General features: G+C 41.0%; 1 protein-coding gene across 2 annotated transcripts in view; it reads right to left on the reverse strand.

The window, feature by feature from the left end:
• Window positions 1-21,153, reverse strand: part of Ogt (O-linked N-acetylglucosamine (GlcNAc) transferase) — a 63,556-nt gene extending 42,403 nt beyond the window's left edge. The window contains exons 1-5 of one of the 2 annotated variants that reach the window (XM_004646786.1): window positions 20,874-21,153; window positions 17,189-17,339; window positions 14,966-15,209; window positions 7,525-7,593; window positions 4,048-4,164 (exon numbers count right to left, since the gene is read on the reverse strand). In XM_004646786.1, the coding sequence (XP_004646843.1) occupies window positions 4,048-4,164; window positions 7,525-7,593; window positions 14,966-15,209; window positions 17,189-17,339; window positions 20,874-20,910 (618 nt within the window). In that variant the 5' untranslated portion in view covers window positions 20,911-21,153. Of the gene's footprint in view, window positions 1-4,047; window positions 4,165-7,524; window positions 7,594-14,965; window positions 15,210-17,188; window positions 17,370-20,873 lie in introns of both variants that reach the window. The other variant, XM_004646785.1, reaches the window with a different exon arrangement.
• Between the last annotated feature and the right edge of the window lie 1,556 nt (window positions 21,154-22,709).

Below are 22,709 nucleotides of genomic sequence, written 5' to 3' on the forward strand. Positions count from 1 at the left end.
AGTGAAGTTTAGAAGACAATGAGAGGGCAAAACTGATTACTATGCTAGGAAACACTTGGTAATGCAGGACAAAAATAAGTATAACACACCTAAATACAGGATGATAGTTCGTGTAACAGAGATATCATTTGTCAGATTGCTTATGCCTGTATTGAAGGGGATATGATAGTCTGTGTGGCATATGCACATGAACTACCAAAGTATGGTGTGAAAGTTGGCCTAACAAATTATGCTGCAGCATATTGTGCTGGCCTGCTGCTGGCCCGCAGGCTTCTCAATAGGTTTGGCATGGATAAGATCTATGAAGGCCAGGTGGAGGTGACTGGAGATGAGTACAATGTGGACAGCATTGATGGCAAACCTGGTGCCTTCACCTGCTATCTGGATGCAGGCCTCACCAGAACTACAACTGGCAATAAAGTTTTTGGAGCCCTAAAGGGTGCTGTGGATGGAGGCTTGTCTATCCCTCACAGTACCAAACGATTCCCTGGTTATGATTCTGCAAGCAAGGAGTTCAATGCAGAAGTACACTGGAAGCACATCATGGGTCAGAATGTCGCAGACTATATGCGTTAGCTAATGGAAGAAGATGAAGATGCTTACAAGAAACACGTCTCTCAGTATATAAACAACAATGTAACTCCAGACATGACGGAGGAGATGTATAAGAAAGCTCATGCTGCTATACGAGAGAATCCAGTCTATAAGCTGAAGAGAGAAATTAAAAAGCAGAGGTGGAACCGTCCCAAAATGTCCCTTGCCCAGAAGATTGGGTAGCTCAAAAGAAGGCAAGCTTCCTCAGAGCTCAAGAGCAGGCTGCTGAGAGTTAAACCAAATTTCTATGAAGATTTTTGAGATAAAGACCAATAAACTTATTCATCAAGCAAAAAGATAAAAATAAAAAATAAAAATGACAAGTGATTTTTTTTTTTTTTTGGCAGTACCAGGAATTGAACTCAGGACCCTGCACTTATTCCACTTAGCTATCTCCCCGGCCCTGACAAATGGTTTTTTAACATCAAATATTCCTTCACTGGTATTTCTGATCAAGTTAGTCAGAATCCATACAAGATTCAGAAAATTTGTGAGTGCATTTTTCTGAGTTTCTTTTGAACCTTTAAAATTAACGTAAGCCTCAATTTTTATTCCTGTAATTAGTTGAAGAAACCAGATTATTGTCCTAGATAGTTCATATAGTAATTTGGATTTTGCTAACTACATTCTTATGATCTCTTTTCCCTGTTCCATCTATTTCCTATAAAGTAGAAACTTAAATCAGCCTTGGGCTCTTATTTTTTGCACTGCTACAGATGGAATGAACCTAGGGCCTATCTAGTCCAGCACTCTACTGAGCTATACACTCCCAGATTTCCTGTTTAGTATAAGACTACTTTACTGATGAAATTTAGTTCTATGAGAAAATATACAAAGCCTGACTGCATCTTTTTGCCCATGCTAAATGCCTCAATCTACTAACAGTGACACATCATTCCTTTATTAGCTAGATTTAGGGCCGGGGAGATGGCTCAGTGGAATAAGTGCTTCCCTGGCAAGCACAAGGGCCTGAGTTCAATCCCCAGTTCTGAAAAAAAAAAAAAAAAGACTTCATATTATCTAGATTTTAATATTTTCTTTTAGGGTTTTCTTTTAGGGCCAGAGAGATAGCTCAGTAGAATAAGTGCTTGCCTGGCAAGCGCAAGGACCTAAATTCAATCCCTGGTTCCGCAAAAAAAAAAAAAAATTCTTTTCAACAGTGTCTCAGTAGGTAGTTCAGATAGCCCAGGCTGACCTTGAACTTGTGGTGATCCTTCTGCCTCAGATTACAGGCGTGCACCACTACACCAACACAGAAAAGAAGAAACTTCTCCCATCAACTGTTGGGTGGCACAGAGGTCTACTTTATACATGAAAAGAAAGCACAAGTGCTTATTCTTTTAAAACTATTTTAAATGTTTAATTGCTAAATAGGATTAAAGTTATAGGTAATTGTAAATATATCTATTTTTTTCTTTTTCTGAGACAGAAACTTACTTTGTATTCCAGGCTGACCTTGCAGAAAAAGCTACCCTGAACCCACAACAATCCTCCTGCTTCAGCCTCCTGAGCACTAGGATTATAGAGGTATCATACTTGGCTACTGACTACCTTTATGGACATATTTATCGGGTACAATGATACACTGATCTACATATCCACTGTAAAAGATTCGACCAATTAACATGTCCATCAACTCACCACCACCCCACCCCACTCTTTTTTTTTTTTTTTTTTTTTGCAGTACTGGGGATTGAACTCAGGACCTTATGCTTGCCAGGCAAGTGCCTATGCTTCTGAGCTATACCCCCAACCCAATACCACCTCATTTTTAAAGCAAGAATGCTTAAAAATTACTTAAAGGTTTTTCTTCTGTTTTGAAACAGGCTCTATCTTCAGCAAACTGGCCTCAGACAAATGCCTCCACCTCCTGTGTACTGGGACTACAAGCATATGCTACAGCCAGTTTCTTTGAATATTTTAAAAATATTTATGCATCCTGCTTGGCAAATGAGAGGTCTTGAGTTTGATTCCTGGTGCCCCCTCAAATAGTGCTACTTGATTAAAAATATTAATAAATGCTAATTTAAAAAAAAAATATTTATGCATTTATATATTTATCTACTTGCAGTACTAGAGACTAAACCCACAGCCACTGCTTTGCCACTCATTTTTTGTTTTGTTTTGTTTTGTTTTGTTTGTTTTTGAGATGGGGTTTTGCTATGTAGTGCAGGCTGGCCTTCAACTCACTATGTGACCTAGGCTAGCCTCAAACTCCCTATGATCCTCCTGCCTCAGCTTCCTGTGTACTAGGACTATAAGCATGCGCTACCATCTCCCGGCCCAGCACTACTATATTTTTTTGAGATGAGGTTTTACTAGGCTGCCCTGGATGGCTTTGAACTTGTGATCTGCCTCTCTCAGGTTCCCAAGCAGCTGGAATTACAGTCAGAGCAAGGAAGCTGAGGCAATCTTGAAATATACATACTGTTAACTGTGGTTAGCATGCAGTGCAATAGACTAATTTATTCCTTTAGTTTAAATGAATCTTTGAATCATCTGATCAACATTTTCCTTTTCTCATATCCCTTTTCTCCACCAATTTCTCTTTCTATCTTTCTACTATTTCTATTACACAAACATTTTAGATTCCAAACGTTAAGTACAACCATACAGTATTCTGTGCTTGGCTTATTTCATACAGCATAAAGCACGAGCAACAAAAACAAGCAAAAATAAACCAGGTGTGATGGTACATATTTGTAATCCAAGCACTCTGGGAGGCTGAGGCAGGAGGATCACTGATTCAAGTCCAGCCTGGACAATGTAGCAAAACTCTGCCTCAAAATAAAAAATAAAAAACAGACTGGGAATATATTTCAGTGTGAGGGCCTTGGGTTCAATCTCCAGCAGCATTCAAAAAGAAAAAAATAAGACTGGTCACGTGAAAATGTTAAACCTCTCTAATAAGGAAATGCAAATTACAATATCACCTCACACCTGTTCAAATGGCAATTATTAAAATGATGAGTGATAAGAAATGATGAGAATGTAGAAAAAAGAAATGCTTACACTCTGAGGGAATGTACATTAGTAAATACAGTCTTTTTGGACAGTAGTATGGAGGTTTCCCTCAAAATATATCTTCTTTTTAGCCAGTTTTCAAATTTGAGTTGCTCCCAGGCTGGGGATATAGCTCAGTGGTAGAGCACTTGCCTAGGATGTAAAAGGCCCTAGGTTCAATCCTCAGCACGCACACGCGCACACACGCACACATACACACACAAAAATCACTTTTAAATACTAAAAGTATAGACAAAAACAATACTAAAGTTCATTGTCAATGCCAAAACGAAATGGCCACACCATGCACCACTCAGCAAACACTGCAATACTATCAGAAAAACAAAGAAAATATGTGGCTGATTAAGTATGTCTATTATTTAGTTGCAGTAAGAACATTCTGCTTATATAAACACTTCATAAATACCAACCATTGATATAAAAACTAACCTTTTCAAAGTGATGAATTGCAAGCCAAATCTCCCCTTGTGCATTGAAAACACAGCCGAGATTACTCCAAGCTACTGCAAAGTTGGGTTGCGTCTCAATTGCTTTCAAATAACATGCCTTAGGAGGGGTTAATGAAAGAAGATGGGAGGGGAAGGAGGTAAAGGGAAAGGGGAAATTTTGTAAAGGGGGAAAAAAAAAGATTGGGGGAGGGGGAAGAAGGTGATATCATTATTCCTTCTCTGACCAGCCAAAAGTGACCCTGCAGCATAGGCTCGCTTGCGCCAAAACTAATGCGCTGCCACAGCTGGCTGCTCCTGCGCCTGCGCCACCAGAACCCAAGTGCAAACCAGCATGTTCAGTTCTGCCAATCAATTACCAATCCTTACACTGGCACTTATATGGGACGCCAGTTACTATAAGACTCTAATGCTGGACTTCTCTCACTCAAATAGCTAAGGACTCTGGTTATGTTTTCAAGTGCTATCCAGAGAATATCTCTTAAGACCAAGTATTTCAAAGCATACTAGTTTCCCAAAGTGTACAAAAAGGGGGGCCGGGGAGATGGCTCAGCAGAATAAGCGCTTCCCGGGCAAGAGCAAGGGTCTGAGTTCAATCCCCAGTTCCGCCAAAAAAAAAAAAAAAAAAAAAAAACGAAGTGTATGAAGTGTTAAGAGCCAGAACTAGAAAAAAAAAGGGACTTCATGATGAAATAAATTAGGAAAACAGGTGTTCCCTAAGCCTTTAGTAGTATGAAAAGTTCCCTGAACTTAACCATGGAACTCTCCTCTCATTGAGCATTTTATCAGAATTCTATAAAACACGTTTTCAAAAATGCTGCCCTAGGCAATAATGTTCTTCACTAACATTACGCTATTGAATCAAAAAAAAAAAAAAAGTTTGTCAAATCAGACATCATGAAGCTAGGCTTTAAGTTACAAATCCACATTGCCCCTATCTTCTAAGGAGAACTGAAGCTGAAACCTCACATGAAAGGACTGCACCTAGGTTGAGGTCCCTGTAATGCGAGCGCAAACATCGCACGCGCCACCTAACAGCATCGCACTGCGCAATCGCTGCGAACTGCTGCGCTACATAGAACACCCCTAGATGCAGCAAACGGCCAACCAGATCCATTAATCTACTAGACAGGCCCATAGAGAATATTTGTTTAATGAGATTAGTTGGACTCGAGGTATGTTAAAACCCAATTTTATCCAAAAAGGCTACACATAGGACTGAGGGAGCCAGTCAATCAGATTACTCATCTAGTCAACCGTTCACAGGGGCTCATTCGCACGCAATGCGCATTAACGCTGCGCAGCCTTTGCGCTACTGCAGGGTCACAGCGCATCATCAGAAGAGCAGAATGCTGCAATCCAAACAAAGAAGAAAAAAGGAAAAAAAATGAACAACAAGAAGAGTTAGAAGCTTTTACTAGTAAATTATCTCTAATAATTTTAATAATTAACTTTTACTTATTTTTGACAGAATTGTGGCTATAGTATAAAACATTCTCTTACATAACTTGCTTGTAAATAAAATTATTTTAAGCTGTTTCTGAAGCCACAAGACAGAAGATTCAGGCATGGAGGCAAATTGTTTTGCTGTGGCAGTTACAAACCCGTTACCATATTTCTCATCATGTGACTTTTCGGTGCGTTCCTTGCTGGAAGAGGAGGAGGAGGTTGTGTGTCTGCCCTAGATCCAGGCCTCGAGCTCCCTTCAGCGAGGCACCTTACGCATGGAATAGGAGGTTTCACCCACCTGAAACCTTCTAAATACAATATCAATGGTGAAAAACCAAAAACAAGAGAGAAAATAAAAACAAGATCATTAGTAAAAGTTCAACAAAGCAATTGAAATTCTTTGGATGTCTATTACATATGGGAATGAGGACAGTCTCAAGTCTGTAACATGGGAAACATGCACACGGGAGAGGGTTAATCAGGGCTATTGCATACAGCAGGGATTGGTGCTGGAAGAAAGGCTCTTCAGTTTTTATAAAGATAACTTAATTTTGCTTCCATCTATTAGGAATATGCTGGCTTGAATTTTCAAATGCACTGATGACAAAAGAAATACGTTGCATTTCACTCAAGAGTATTTTCTTGTTTACTAAGTTCTCACAAAAACCAGAGTAACATTTTTCAAACTAGGTGTTCTCCAGAGCTCTGAAATAAAGAAGTCAGCAACCTAAGGCAGGCGCAATGTCTCAGCCTAAACCGATCTCTAAAGCTGCGGTGAAGTGCAATTCATGTTAGCTGTCCGCTTGGTGGGGTAACAATTAATAGGAGCTTATCAAATATTTGTTCTATAAATTACCAATTAGATTAATCAGCTAAAATTTAAATCAACGACAATTCATTAGCTGGAAACCTACATAAGGTTAATCCAAAATATCAGCAGAATTTATGAGCGATGCACTTCAAACTAGTGCCTTTGAACAGTAGATGGTGCTGAAAAGCCGTCTTCCTCCCTGAACGAAGCAAACAGACAGCTACGCTGCGCATACACTCCACGCATTAGCATGCGCGTGGGGCTCAGAGCAACAGGTGGGAGTTTCAGAAGCATTCTGGTCTCTCCCCACTCCTCACCCCTGCAGCGCGGTTGCGTAAGGTGGCTTGTAACAAGACAATTGAATTTATAATTTGTAAATGATACCAAAAGCTTTAATTATCCCAACCTGGTACTCAAATTATTTATTTGGAAACACAGAATGCTAAAAGCCACCTTTCCACTTCGGCAAGTTTTCTTTCGATCAGTCCATTTCCCAAACAAACCAGCTTTGTCTTTCTGACTTTTTTTAAGGAAGTGGGGTGGGGAGGAATAAAAGAAGGAAGTGAGGAAGAAAAGAAGGTAGACAATAGGAATGGAAAAGAAGAAAAGGAACTTAGGGAGGGAGTGGGGACAAAGGACAGGATGTTCCAATTATTCCTTTGCAATCATTTTAACAGCCTTTCTTCCACTGTAAAAAGGGTGAGGAAGATGAAGGGAGGAAGGTTAAATAAGACTTAAATGCCAGTATTACAGGGTAACATTTGGATGAAATTCTTCTCCACTTACAAGCCACAAAGGACTTAGAAGAGCAGCATTTTCAATGGCACCTGCATCATATAGGAGTCAAGACTCAAGAGCCAAAACAGAGATGCTCTGCTTGTTTGTCACCAGCAGGCAAGCCTCAGATTTGAAGGAATGTTACTTATTCCCACATAAGACCATGATGGAGCCCACTGTTATAAAGATGACCTAGCTAGGCAGAAAAGCTCCACAATGTTCAGGATCTTACTTTTACCCCCAGATTTAGAACATATATGCCAAAGCCTGGTCCTGCTCTAGTCTGAGGCAAGTTAAGCCAAAAGTTTCCTCAGTTTCATAGGACTGTTTTGTGAAGATACCTCAATGAAGAGTTGAAGACTTGGCAAAAAGTACAAGTTTTCATAACACTGATGTTTTAAATGTGCTCTATCAAACACCTACCTTGGCTTCTTCCAAGCGACCCAGGGCTTTGAGCAGGTTCCCCAGGTCACTGCGAACACAGTACAAATCCTAGAAGGCCAGAAATACTAACATTAATTATATACTCTGCTTTGTTGATCAAAAGTACCTTGAAATCATTTCTGTGCATCTAGCCCCTGTCATTTTATTGTCCATCAATTCTGCTTGACAAACTTGAGTGTATGACCACCTCCCTCATCTTCAATTCTGAATCCCAAAAGTTCTAAAACCTCACTCACTTGATTAAACCTGACCCGAATAACAGGACACTATCTATAAAATTCATTTCTCTTGCATAGAACACTCATTTCTTTTGCTGTGGTAAGGTAAATGTGTTTTACTCTAACATGCTGCGCCAGTCCCTGCTAGGTCTAATAATATACAGCATTATTTTCTACAACACTGAAAATTCTGAATTTTGAAATGCATTTGGCTCTATCAGCTTCAGATAAATGACTATGGGACCTTACAAAAGCCTCTCTCCTCTCCAAATGTTGTTTAAAAAAAAAAAAGAATGAATATTTATTCAGCTGTTTTATTCAAGGTTATGATGAATCACTCCTGCATCAAGGACCAAAAATTTTCCATGGCGGGCAAAACAATACTGCACTGAGCAAGCTATTACCTATCAACAAACCTAACCTTTGGCTCTCAGGCATTTAGAAACCTTGACTTCATCTCACCGTTAGGCAGAAGGATTACAGTCCAAGCACAGTTTCAATCCTGACACCTGCCACTAGATTACTCATTAGTATTAAGTACCACCGGAATCGAGTGGGTGAATAATGAAAAGCAGTTGACTCTGCTTTTTATTAGCAGTTCAATTGTGTTGCTAGTCCTCTGACTCACCAGTCTGTTCATCAGTATGAGACACTCATCACAACAGTGAGTTTGAATTTTTATTTGCCTTAGCTTGCTTTTGTCAGACAGTCAACAAGCAGAGATAATGGCAAAATAGAGCATGCCTAAGATTCCAAACTTCCAGGGGCCGGGGAGATGGCTCAGTAGGATAAGCGCTTGACTGGCAAATGCAAGGATCTGAGTTCAATCCCCAGTTCCTCAAAAAAAAAAAAAAAAAAGATTCCAAACTTCCATGGGAGAAAGAATTAAGTCCTATGAAGAACAATTTTGTCAACTGTGCCTAAGAGTCATTACTTACATTATTTTCTCTACAACAGATACGGTCTCTATAATCAGTGGATCAATGTTACTGATAAACAGTTTTTGTAATCACATATTATCCAGTAAGTCTGCCAATAAAGTGTAGGAAGCCACAAAAACCTGTGGCTGAGTACAGTGGTGCAGCACTCTGTAACCCCAGCATACTGAGAGGCTTCAGCAAGATTACAAACTCCTCAAGACAGCCTGGGCAATTTGGCAAGACCCTGCTGGGATGTAGCTCAGAGCAAAGGCCTAGTTAAATCCCCAGTAAGATAAAGATCACTCATGCACTCACTCATGGTTGGCCATAGTACAGAAGCTTAAGCAGTGACTAATGCGTTCGGTTGTTTCCCGTGACCTACAGCACAGGCCAAAACTAATGTTCAAAATATCATAGGTATAATCAATCTTATTATAGATTTATCAATCTTCTAATTAGTCTAAGTACTTTTGAACCTTATGTATGCTCTTGCTAACTACTTTGAATTCTCTACCTTGCTATCTATATTGTACAGTTTTAAACCCAACCCCCAAATTTTAAGGGTAAGTTACCTTTCTGTGTTGGTAGACTTTGGTTTTTGTTTTTTTTTAATATTTATTTATTTATTTTGTGTGTGTGTGGCCAGCTCAGCCCACCAGGGGGCAGGGCTGGCTGGCATGTGGTGCTGGGGGATTGAACCGTGGTCCCTGTGTTTTGCTTAGTTTAGCTTGTTCTAAGTAGGTGCTTTAGACCACTGAGCCATCTCACCAGCCCTGTGTTGGTAGACTTTGACTAATCTAATATGTTGTGCAATCTCCTTCTACTTGTTAATTGTGGTTATACATCTTTGGATTTAACTTTTGGCCTTTTGGGGGCCATAATAATTAAAGTCTAGGGGCCATGGTGATGGCTCAGTAGAATACGCGCTTGCCTGGCAAGCTCAAGGGCCTGAGTTCAATCCCCGGTTTCGCAAAAAAAAAAAAAAAATTAAAGTCTACCAATAATACCAGAGATTGTAATGGCTATACATTTTAGCCAACTGTTATACAATTTTACCCTCCAATTTCTAGAAACTTTTGGATGGATATCTTCTAAGTCCTGACAGTGTATCTAGCTATATTTAGTTCTATCATCTGGATCCATTACAGCATGTTAAATCAAGTTAATACAATGTCCTTGAAAAACAAAAATATCTTTTCCAAATGTGATATAACACCTGTAATCCCAGCACCCTGGGAACTGAGACAGGAGCCAGGTTATCTGAGCATTCTAGACCTAATCTCAAAAATCAAAATTTAAAATAAAAGGCAGCTGGGGGCCTGCCCCTTAGCTCAGTTCTTTAAGTGGCTGCTTCAACAAAGTAGTCAGGCTCAGGTTGCTGTGGTTCAATCCCCACAACTCAAGCCAGCCAAACCTTCCCTGAAGGCATTCGGGCAAAAATAAAATAAAATAAAATAAAAGGCTGGGGCCGGCCAAATAGCTCAGCGGATTAAAGTGCCTGCTTAGGCAGACATGGGAGTTTGATCCCTCGGCCTGCCATGCTGTCCCTGCCCCCAGGGAGCGCTGCAAGGGAGATTGAGACTGGGCATGGTGGCGCACGCCTGTAACCCCAGGACTTGGGAGGCTGTAAACAGGAGGATCACTACAGTCCGATCTACACAGTAAGACCCTGTAGACCCTGTCCTAAAATACATAAAAAAATTTAAAAAATAAAATAAAAGGCTGAGGGTATAGCTCAGCATAAAGGACCAGGGTTCAATTCCCACTACTGCAAAAAAAAAAAAAAAAAAAAAAGGTACGGGAAAAGTATTTTCAAGATTACCCTAAGAAAACCAAAAAGGCAGCATTAGAAAAAGGTGAAACATGTCATTAAATAATGGAATCAAAATTTCTCACCTGGAAATTCAGATACACACACCCCTAATTTCTAAAGACTCAAAGGTACTACCATTCTCCCCAAAAGTTCAAAACTTTAGATCTCAAATTTTCCTTCATCCGTCAAATCAAACACAATCACATTCCTAAGACTTGGCCTACTCCTACCTAACCCAGGTTTTATACAAACATTTGAATTCAACAATAAGTTTAGGGCCGGGGAGATGGCTCAGTAGAATAAGCGCTTCCCTGGCAAGCACAAGAGCCTGGGTTCAATCCCTGGTTGGGGGGGGGGGGGAGAAGCTTAAAACTCTGGGGAAAAGAAATTGAATTCTTATCAAGGGGAATGCAATCTAATCAGAAAAAAACAAGACACACACAACCTAAAACTCACAAAGCAGTAAAGAATTTTGAGAGAAATAACTGAGCTGAAGAGATAAATTCAAGCAGAGACAGGATGAGTAAGAGTTTTACAAAAGAGAAAGACATTCTAAACGAGGTGAAATAGTCTGAATAGAGGTAAGGAATTAAAACTAAGGTGTCCCTGTATAACTATCACTGAAGATAGCAACTGCTTCCTGACTTTCCTCCCAGAGGCCCAACCCTTGCCCCCTCAAACATCTCTATATATACACACACACGAGGTAAAATCAGGTCGATAAAAACCTACAGTAGTCTCAATTGCCTCTCAAATTAAATTAAAACTCCTCAGCCTCTCTATTCTTTTGAAATCTTCCAATTGACTCTGCTCTACTATACTCACTTCTTGTTACTACTTGACTCACCACTTCAGCCAAGAAAGTCTACTTGCTATTTACCTTCCTACAGAATGCTTAGGTTATAAGCACCCACTTGAGGACATCTTCTGATTAATACTCTCCAACAATAATCATCCAAAGAGCTTACATCTTTTTCTTATGGGTCAGAACCATCTCAGGACTGCAACTTTTTTCCTCTATACCACATCTCCCCAGTTTCTAGCCAAGCATTTGTACATAATAAGCACTCAAATACCTAAACGCAACATTTGCAAAACAACTTTAACAAAAAGCAGAACAGAGAAGAGTTTCTATGATTCGGTTGTATTAAGTGAGGCTCACACCAACAATAAATAACATGACAATAACACACGGTGCATGCCAATTAACTCTCAGCACTGTGCATCCACCATCAAAGCAGAAGCAATGCTTCAACAACCCATAGGTTGCTGGGTGTGGTGGTACATGCCTGTAATCCCACCACTTGGGAGGCTAAGGTAGGAGGACTGCTGCAACTTCAAGGCCAGCCTAGGATACATAATGAGTCCAAGGCCAGCCTGAATTACACGACAATATCCTCTTTCAAAAAAACAATACATCATGGGTTCAAAAAATGATGTGAATAAGAGGGCTGGCTAGATAGCTCAGCTGCCTACAAGTTCAAAGCCAGTCTGAACAACACAGTGAGACCCTGTCTCAAAAAAGAAAAAAATACAATGTAATAGAAGGACATTGGGGGGCTGACGAGATGGCTCAGTGGTCTAAAGCACCTACTTAGAACAAACTTAGCAAAGCACAGGGACCATGGTTCAATCCCCCAGCCACCACATGCCAGCCAGCCCGCCCCCTGGTGGGCTGAGCTGGCCACACACACACACACACACACACACAAATAAATAAATAAAAATTAAGAAAAAAAAATTAAAAAAAAAAAATAAAAAAAAAGGACATTGGGCATGTGACAGTTAAATTTAAACCCAGTTAAGACTAGATATCCTTAAAAAAAAAAAAGACTAGATATCCTCATATAAACTGAAACATCATCACCATGATATACTTAGGTGAAATCAAAGGTGTTTATACAATCTCATTTTCATTCACAGTGATAAGAACAGGGAACTAAAGCAGCAACTTCTACCAGACATAGATCCATAATGGGAACACATAATTGTTCAATGCCATCAAGATATAATCCCATAGCCAGGCTGGTGGCACAAGCCTGTAATCCCAGCACTCGAAGGCTCAGGTGGGGAAGGCTGAGGCAGGAGGAACATTGCTAGTTTGAGACCACCCTAGGCTACTAATGAGCTCAAGGCCAGCCTGAACTGCATAGTGAGACCTTGTCTCAAAAGGACAAAAAAATAATAACAATCCCATGATTTTAGCACTACCTTGCTTCCTTGGTAGGGGCATAATAAGCTTCCTGTAAACAGATTTGATATTAAATAGTATGGTTCTGTCACCCACCTTACTTTTTGCATCTCAAGATATGCTTATGGTCTGGTATACTGTCAATAGCAATGACTGCTCTACTGCACACATATGCAAATAAAAACCGGAGCCAAAGTGATCAGAGTAAAAAACTGGTCAAGACTACAGTTGTGTGAGAGAGTAAATGCACTTACACTCAAGCAACAACTCAAGGGTAGAACCAACCTTGGTTAAAAAGAGAAAGGGGTGGGGAAATAAGCTCAGTGGCACAGCCCCTGCCTGGCAAGCACAGAGTCCTGAGTTCAATTTCTAGTACCAAATAAATAATATAAAGGGAAAGAACTTACTGTACTGTGACAACTGGGGGCACAGGTGAACATCAAGAGTTGAGGTCCAAGCCCTAGCCATAATACATACAAGACTAACACTTTCTGTTGTAACTTGAGGTACTTCATTAAAAATTACAAAATCAAAATTTTATACATATACAGAGGTAATCTATCAAAGAACATGTAAGAAATTATTTTGTCTATTCAAAAGACAATAAATGGATTTAAAAATAGATATTTTAAGATGGACATGGTAGCACACAACTGTAATCCCAACACCTGGGAAGCTGAGGCAGGAAGATCACTATAAATTTTGAGGCCAGCCTAGGCTACATAGTGTATTCAAGGCCAACCTGAACTACAGTGAGAAACTGACCCCAAAAAACAAAAAGCAAACAATAAAACTTTAGTGGAAGGTAGTAGTATTACAAGTGGTGGCACCTGTAATCCCAATACTACTGTCAGGGTAAGAAAGAAGGATAATAAATTCAAGTCCAGCCTGAGCGATTTAGGTATTGTTTCAAAAACTAAAAGGCAGGGGCCAGGGAGATGGCTCAGTAGAATAAGTGCTTGCCTGGCAAGCACAAGGCCCTGAGTTCAATTCCCGGTTCCACAAAAAAAAAAATTAAAAGGCAGCTCAGTACAAAGACACTGGATTCAAACCTCACTACTGGAAGGAAAAAAAAAAAGAGAGAGAGAGAGAGAATAGAATGGATGTTCAGGAACAAGTTTTATAATCTAATTTTTATGTCACTAATCCACATATTGGCATATCTTCTGTATCACACTTATAAAATATATCATTCCTTGAAAAATCAATTATTAAAAAATAAAAATTGTTTAAAAAAGAAAAATCAATTATCTCTTGCGAACAACTATCAAGAAAGAGGGGCCGGGGAGATGGCTCAGTGGCAAGCGCAAGGGCCTGAGTTCAATCCCCAGTTCCGCAAAAAAAAAAAAAAAAAAAAAAGAACGAACGAACCCCAGGGGTAGGGAGATGGCTTAGTAAAATAAGGGCTTCCCTGGCAAGCGCAAGAGCCTGAGTTCAATCCCCAGTTCCGCAAAAAAAAAAAAAAAAAAGAAGGGTGGGCAAGATAGCTCAGCAGACTAAGTGCCTGCTTAGGCAAGTGTAGGGACCAGAGTTCGATCTTTAGAACCACATGTCGCATGGGCACTGGCCCGCCCCCAGGGCCACTGAGCCAGCAACTAAGTCAGGAGTGGTGGGGCACACCTGTAATCCTAGTGCTAGGGAGGCTGAAAGCAGAAGGATCAGACTTCAAGCTGCACAGTAAGTCCCTGCACAGAAGAGAGACAGACAGTCACAGACACAGACACAGACACAGACACAGACACAGACACAGACACAGCAACAGACACAGCGACAGCGACAGCGACAGTGACAACCCATCCCAAGAAACAATATCAGGTGTCTTTTAAATACCTTACAGGTATTTAAAAAAAACAAACAAACAATCAACAGGAGGTTCTTGATGCTTTTTAACATAACTCTCTCACACTTAGTTTACTGAGACAGGGTCTCATTACATGGCCCAGACTGGCCTCAAATCCATAATCCTTCTGCCTCAGACCCCCAAGTGCTGGGATTACAAGCATATACCATGAAACCCAGTTTAAAACATTTTTTTTTGGCATAATGCAGACTAGGTCAAATCAATTTCACCATTTTAAGTACATAAACATTTCTGAACTCTTGACTTTATTCCATACAAAAATCTTTTTCAGTAAAGTACCAGCTTTGTACAGTGGCAGTACCACAGCCAATGAGCTTCAGCCAGTGCATGATAACCGATAACTGCTAAGTGAAGTACCAAACTATGTTTCTTTAGGGGTTTCTGTGAAAAGAAAATAACCATTAAAATTTTACTTACAGGATTGTACTGAAGAGCAGAGACGTAAGCTTGTACTGCTCCTTCCATGTCACCAGCTGCCACCAATGCAGCTGCCAGGTTAATATAACCATCGATGAAGTCAGGTTTGAGACGTAATGCATGTCGGTAATGTTCAATGGCTTCCTGCAACTGCCCTCTTTCCTTGTACACATTCCCCAAATTCGAATAGGCTTCTGCCAGAAGGGGATTCTGTTTAATTGCCAGGGTACTAAAGTGAGCAGATCTGAAAAAGTTCAAAGCGTTGATACATGGGTATGCATGCTATCAAAGAGAAGGCATGGCCCACATGCAACTGCAACAGTTTCTGAAGAGCCTGTGCTATTCATAATGTTACAGCATATTACCTTTTAACTAGCAGGAAAAGTTTTATAAATCAAAGTTTTTCACAAGTGAAGATATGCCAGATTTCAAATTGGAAAGTTTTTTTTCCCCCCTCCTGAAATAGTTATTACTAGTCTTAGTACCAAATTGCCACACTGTACAATTTTTTTGTCTTTTTGAAATAGGATCTCTTGAGGGTGACACACTGCAAATTACTATCATCAAAAATGGAAGGGCCAGTGAGGTACCTCAGCAGACTAAGTGCCTGCTTATACAAGTGCAGGGACGGGGTTGGAGCTCCAGTACTACATGCCAAATTGCATGTCACCCCGACCCCAAGTGTGGGCATGGGGGTGCACACCTAGAATCCCAGCACGCCTATAATCCCAATGCTAGGGAGGCTGAAAACAGGAGGATCACTATGAGTCCAAGCTGCACAGTGAGACCCTGTACAAATACATAAAAAAGATCAAGAATGAAAATACTATGTGCGGGGCTGGTGAGATGGCTCAGTGGTCTAAAGCACCTACTTAGAACAAGCTAAGCTCAAGCAAAGCACAGGGACCTCGGTTCAATCCCCCAGCACCACATGCCAGCCAGCCCTGCCCCCTGGTGGGCTGAGCTGGCCACACACTAAATAAATAAATAAATAAATAAATATTAAAAAAAAAAAAAGAAAAAGAAAATACTATGTGCATGAATTTCATTTCTCATTTGTTAAGATTTAGTGATATACCTCTTTAAATGTCTCAATATTCCAGAAAGAAGTCAGGTGTGGTGGTATGCACCTGTAATCCCAGCACTCTGGGAGACTGAGGCAGAATGATCCCAAATTTGAGCCCAACCTGGGCAATTTATCAACTGCCTGTCTCAAAATAACAAGGGGGGGGGGGCCGGTGGCGCTCAGTGCAAGGCTCTGGGTTCACGCCCCAATTTAAAAAAAAAAAAAGATGAATTGTGCATGGTGGTACACGCCTGTAATCCCAGCACTGGGGAGGCTAAGGCAAGGATAATGCAAAGTTGAGACCAGCCTGGGCTACAAAGTGAGCTCAGGGCCAGCCTGAACTACAGGAGACCCTATCTCAAAAAGACAAAAAGAAAAAAAAAAAAGACAGGGCAAGGGATGTAGCTCAGCAGTATAGTGCCTGCCTAGAATGCTTGAGGACCTGAATTTAATTCCTGGTACCATAAAAGAAAAAAAAGCAAGCTACAAAATACAATTTCTTCTCTTTTAACTGATTCAGCTGATTAGCTAAAAGCAACACTTTGTTATAACTTCTGATGGCATTTTCAACTTAAACCACATATGTACCTCATACACACCATTATCTCTGAGTATTTCAGTCCCTCAAGCTGACAGATCTTATAAAAGAGACTGGAGGTCCAGCCAAATAGCTCAGCGGACTAAAGCGCCTGCTAAGATAGGCACAGGGGCCCAGGTTTTATCCCCAGCAGGTGCCACGCCCCCAGGGTACACTGAGACTGGGCATGGTAATCCCAATGCATGGGAGGCTGAAAACAGGAAGATCAGTAGAGTCCCCATAGTGGAAGCCTGTAGTCCCTGTACTAAAATAAATACATAAATATAAAATAGACTTGATGCTCTACTGTACATGAAAATTAACTTATTACTGGAATAGAGTTAATAAAGCAGCAGACCCAGGTGGGAACAAGATCTAGAAAAAGTCCTTAGTCATATTGATAACATAACCACTACCATGCAAAGGGAGAAAAACTGGCAGCTGGACATGTCACAAGTGGGCAAAAGAGCAGATGTGCATTGGTAGCTCAGTAGAAATCCAGTACCCGGTACTGCAAAAACGTCAAGTTGAAATTATTTAATTTTCAGCACCCAAAAGCAGATACCCTCACATCTCCTACCTGTCCAGTCTTCGACACTGGAAGTGTATAGATGAAAGTAATAAAAGCACACCAGTATTGTCTGGCTCTTGTCTCCAGAGTTGCATACAGTGTCTCTCAGCTGCCTCAAAATCTCCTGCCTGATATTCTCGATGTGCCAACTCAGCTAACCCTTGGAAGGAAAGCATACGTTTCGTTGGTTCTGGAGAGTCATCAAAACATTTGAGGGAAGGAGGGGGGAAAACAAAAAGTTAGAAATGCAAACAAAAAATGTAAAAATATGGTATATTAAACTTAAAGATGAAAATGCTTGAAACTATGTAAAGCACTAGAGTGTTCTGCTTCTTATAGCCCCAAATTAATGTCAGGTGCAGAATTAGACTCTTTAGAATTTACCCATTAATATCTTCTTTTCCAAACCACTTAAGAATATTTACTTCCAAGTGAGATCACATTTTAAATATTTTGTACCTTTAAACTGTAACTCAGGGCTGGGGAGATGGCTCAGTAGAATAAGCGCTTGCCTGGCAAGCGTAAGGGCCTGAGTTCAATCCCTGGTTGGAGGGGCAGGGAGAAAGAAAACATAAACTTTAACTCATGGGGCAACCCACTTGGATCCCCTTCTGTCCTTTCAGACAGAAGCTTTCTTTCCCCCAATAAATACATTCTGCTTTTTAAAAAAACTAACTCACGGAAAGCATCTAAAAATTCATAAAAACTTTGTTCCTTATACATTAGCTATGAGACTGTAACAAAATATGAAACATACCATCTGTAAACCTCATGAAGCGGTATGAAGCATTAACAATGTACAATAATCCTGAAGGATCCTCCTATTGGGAAACTTAATACTGTGCCCCATATTTTAGCTTGGGTTTGTAGGGGTTAGGGTAATGCTAACAATGTCTCCAAACGTGGGTGGGAATGCCAAATGTGCTTTAAACTCTTTATATTGATGTATTTGTGCATTTCACAGGTTTTTTTAAAGGGGCCACTAAAGACATGTCTAAGGAAAAAAAAGCCCTAAAAATCAATGTGCTATTTTTAAAAGAGCTGATAAACAAAATCACTTCATTTGTCAAGAGCGGGGGAGATGGCTCAGTAGGATAAGTGCTTCCCTGGCAAGCACAAGGATCTGAGTTCAATCCCCAGTTCCGCCCCCCCCAAAAAAATTAAAAAGGAAAAGATTAAATGAGACATTGCAAGTAATATAAAACATTAAAAAAAAACATTTGTCAAGAGCCAAAATATTTAACAGGGTCATCAGATATTTTAAATAAAGACCCAAAGAGTGCATTATCGTTCCTAGGCAGAAGTGGTGATGCATGCCTTGTAATCCCAGCAGGGGCAGCTGAGACAGGAGTATCACCATGAGTCTTTTTTTTTAATTTATTTATTTGTGTGTGTGTGTGTGTGTGTGTGTGTGGCCAGCTCAGCCCACCAGGGGGCGGGGCTGGCTGGCATGTGGTGCTGGGGGATTGAACCGCGGTCCCTGTGCTTTGCTAAGCTTGTTCTAAGTAGGTGCTTTAGACCACTGAGCCATCTCACCAGCCCCACCATGAGTCTTAAATCAGCCTGAGCTGTACACTGAGTTCAAAGCCAGCCGAACGTGCAAAGCCAGATTCTATCTCAAAAAAAAGTATATTGCTCCTCTATTATCTCAAACTCACCAGCAGACTAGATTAGCTAAATCCCACCCATCCACCGGTTAACACTAGTATTTTCCAAAGAGCTCTGGCAATGACTAAAGGATTAAAGAGATTGCAAACAACTCTATAAAACAACCACGCAGTAACCTACAACTGCGGAGGCTAAAAAAAAGGGGAAATGTCTATAATATAAAATATTGCTTAAAGCAGAAAAGAATGACCAAATAAAAACACTGCTGTGTATGGCTTAATTCAGATAAGTATCCAGAACGGGTATGATTAAAGGCTAACAAGCTGGGGGAGGGGGTCCCTGCCTCAGCAGCAAACACCTAGTGATACACTATTAGGAACTCAACCTCAATGTTTTCACTAGATGATTGGAATGGAAAACCAGACATATTAATTTTACCAAGGTCACCGTGTAAGACTCAAATCCGAGCCTAGCTTCCCCATCATTAGAGCTGAGTAGTATTCTGGAAACTGAGGAAACAGAAGTAAATGTCCTGGCTGACGGCACAGCTGACCACAACGAAGAACAGAAAGACTCCTTCAAGGGTGGGGAAGGTTGTATCTCTAACGGAAACTAGAAAATTACATTTTACACGTGTCTAGAACTTCCTAGCTTAAGGTAACACACTGTCACTTTTCAGAGCTGCTTATCTTCTATTTTAACATCTGACCACTTCCTCAAAATACTATAGGCAGACAAGAAAAAGCTAGCTCATAATCTAATATACTCTTCGGTCTTTGCAAATGACAGTAGGCGAGTGGGGAGAGAACGGAATAATTATGAATCCCACTCCCTACAATTACCGACATTTATAGAAGATTCACCTGTTACTTATTATGCAATATCAAAAAAGTAAAATCTTTGACACATCGAACTGCGAAAGCGTACCTCCCGAAAACAATCACCTCGTGGGAAACCTTAGAACGCCGCCCAATTCCCTAACCCCTCTCGCCCCGAATAGCCTCACCAAGGAAAGGCAGCCAAAGGGCACGCCTATAATTTGGTTTTCTTATTTTGGGAACCAAATGCCCAAGACTGAATAATCGAAAAGGACAACCGCCTTGCACTTGTGCAGCCACACTCCAGTTGCTTTACAAACTCTTCAAGCAAGGATGGAAACTTAAAAAGAAAAAAAATAAAATACACACCCTATGGATAAAGAGACCCTCGGCTGAAGAATGGGGATGGAAGACCCAGAGGCGGCGGCGGCGGCGGCGGCGGCGGAGGAATACAAGAGAAAGTAACACAAAGCAAGAATCGGGAGGGCAAGGTGGTCAAAGGGGAAGCGATTGCAGCGGGGTGGTTCCCCCCCAAGGATAGGAAATGGGCCAAAAGGCTGGCAACCTTGCAAAGGGAAGGGTGTGGCTCTCCGCGGGCGGGCGGGCGGGCGGGCGGGTGGGCAGGCGAGACCACTGGGTGGGGAACGCAGCGTGGGGGCAGCGGGTGGAATTTGGCGACCGCAAAGGGAACCCCTGGAAAATTCCCATCTAAATTAGAACCACTCGATCGAAAGAAAGCTCCCCCGGAGGTGCTTCTGTCTCCTCTCAAGCTTACTTGTAGCAATAGACGAGCGTCTGCTAGTCTTGCGTGACGTTAAGAAAGAATATGAATACATCGAAATGGCACCCTCGCCCTAGGCTTGGCAGCAAAGGACCCAATGTGGCTAGGGGGACAGGGCTTGAACGGGACTGGAGGGGTAAGGAGAGGCTGAAGAGTGGAATTCGGGAAGAAAAGGGTTGCAAGGAGACTAAAAGGACAGGGATTCCAATTCCATTCCAAGATATTCTAAGCGCGCACGTGTGGCAGGAGCGTTCCAAAAGTAAAAGGCTAAAATATTTATGGGATAAAAAAAAAAAAACTAAAGAAGCAACAAGCAAGCAAGAAACTGGAAATACTTGAATAATAGACGACAGCGAAAACTCGACCAGATGCCAGTAGACCACGATGTAACGGGGATGGTTAGAGAGAAGGGAAGGAGTGATGAGAGGTACAGGACGGCGCCAGACCCCTAAGGGGCGTCTGCTAAAGTAGAACTGGACACTGGTACCTGTGCTGTCGGCCACGTTGCCCACGGAAGACGCCATCTGGAGCTTCTTGAGGGAGAGCAAAAAGAGGATAATTGATTCCACTGCCGCCACTACTGGCAATAATGTATCTGGAGGTAGTAGAAAAAAGAGCTACAGCCTTATTAGTATTTTGGAAGGTTTAAGCGGCGGCAGTAGTTACAAGCCTCGAACCCTAAGAACTCTGGTTGGCTATCAACCTCTCACTCACAGTCTTGAAATGGCGGCTATGGTTCCACGGCCGAAACAACACGGGCCGGAACTACTTTCTGTTACAATCAAGTGCCCTCGCGGAGGAAGCACGGTTATCTACCTACAAAAATGACTGTAATCAACTTCTCTACTTCGTAGGTAACCTTCCGCGCGGGACCCATTGCGACAAACAAGATTGTGTGGAGGGCGCATGCGACACCCTGTCAACCTGACTCCCGTTTAGGACACTCTATGGGGCAGCAGTGTCCAAGTTTTTGAAGTTGGACGGAAGGGTCAAACAAACTAACAAACATTTATTGGGTACATTTTTGCCAGTGTTAAAGTGTAACCGCTTTGTTACCTAGTCAACCATGTCAATGTTAACCAAAATACCATCGGCGGCGTTTAAAAAAGTTCAATCAACTTTATTCGTACAATGGATAGTTACACGGGCGGATGGCTCAATTCTGAAGGTGTAAATTAAAATGATTGCATTTCAAAGGCGGAACTGTTGAAACAAGGAGGGAGAGGGGGAAAGGGTTGCAATTTGAAGACCTCTTCATTCTGACTCCATCCATTGATTTAAGCACTTCATTAAAAAAGACTGATACTTTCACGGGTTAAATGAACATAGTTCCCTCCGATCTGAACCATATACCCTAAAATTTCAAAATCGCTTTTTCTATTCAAGAAAGTTCACAATACACAATGTATCAACTATTGTAACTGTCCTACTAACCTGTGCAATGTAGCAGTTATTATAATTGTCCCACTAACCTTTTTCAAAGCTGTTTCATCATTTATTTTTTCTCTGTCACATAAAAAAGTTATTTGCACAGTAATTGAGCAGTTACTCAGACACATGCTATTCATTTTCTTCAAAATTGGTGACTTTCCTCTGAGATGTGACGTCCTTCCCACCAAATAGCTCTGCAGATCATAACAATCAGCGATTCCATTGAGGTCAAGGCATCTACAATGCTAGATGAAATCACTTGCCTTCTGCCTAAACCACAAGTCTAGATTGTGTCACAAATTACCTTCCTTTGACAAATCAGATCTTATAATCCTCCTGCAGTTTCAAATCCAGTATTGACTGGATTTGAATATTATGAAACATCTTGTCCATTCTTATTAATTTATGTCTCATTTCTGGTTCCATAATGGGTTTAAGGTAGCTTGCCACATCAGCAAAAAATTACTACAGTTAAAGGCTACAAGTTGGATCTCTCATAGACTTTATTTCAAAAGGTCCTATATCTAAAAAAGTCAATGAATTTCTTCAAAAAGTTTCTACCATGGGGCTGAGGAGATAGCTCAGTAGGATAAACGCTTGCCTGGCAAGCTCAAGGGCCTGAGCTCAATCCTCAGTTCCACAAAAAAAAAAAAAAAAAAAGTTTCTACCATCTAGCCCCCTGACTTCATTTATTTTAAAAACCTAAATCCTCAAGTTCTGCTCAATGTCTTGGATACAGACAACAAACTAAATTACGGGTATGAGCACAGAGAAAAATTCATAATATTGCTAATTTCTTCCATCCTATAATCAAGAGTCACATCAGGCAGTGAAGAAAACGAAGGTCACTAGACAAACTTTTTTGGAAATTGGGCACCAACCTCTTATGATT

This window comes from Octodon degus, unplaced genomic scaffold (genome assembly GCF_000260255.1).
Source record: "Octodon degus isolate 3935 unplaced genomic scaffold, OctDeg1.0 scaffold00280, whole genome shotgun sequence".
NCBI lineage: Eukaryota > Metazoa > Chordata > Mammalia > Rodentia > Octodontidae > Octodon > Octodon degus.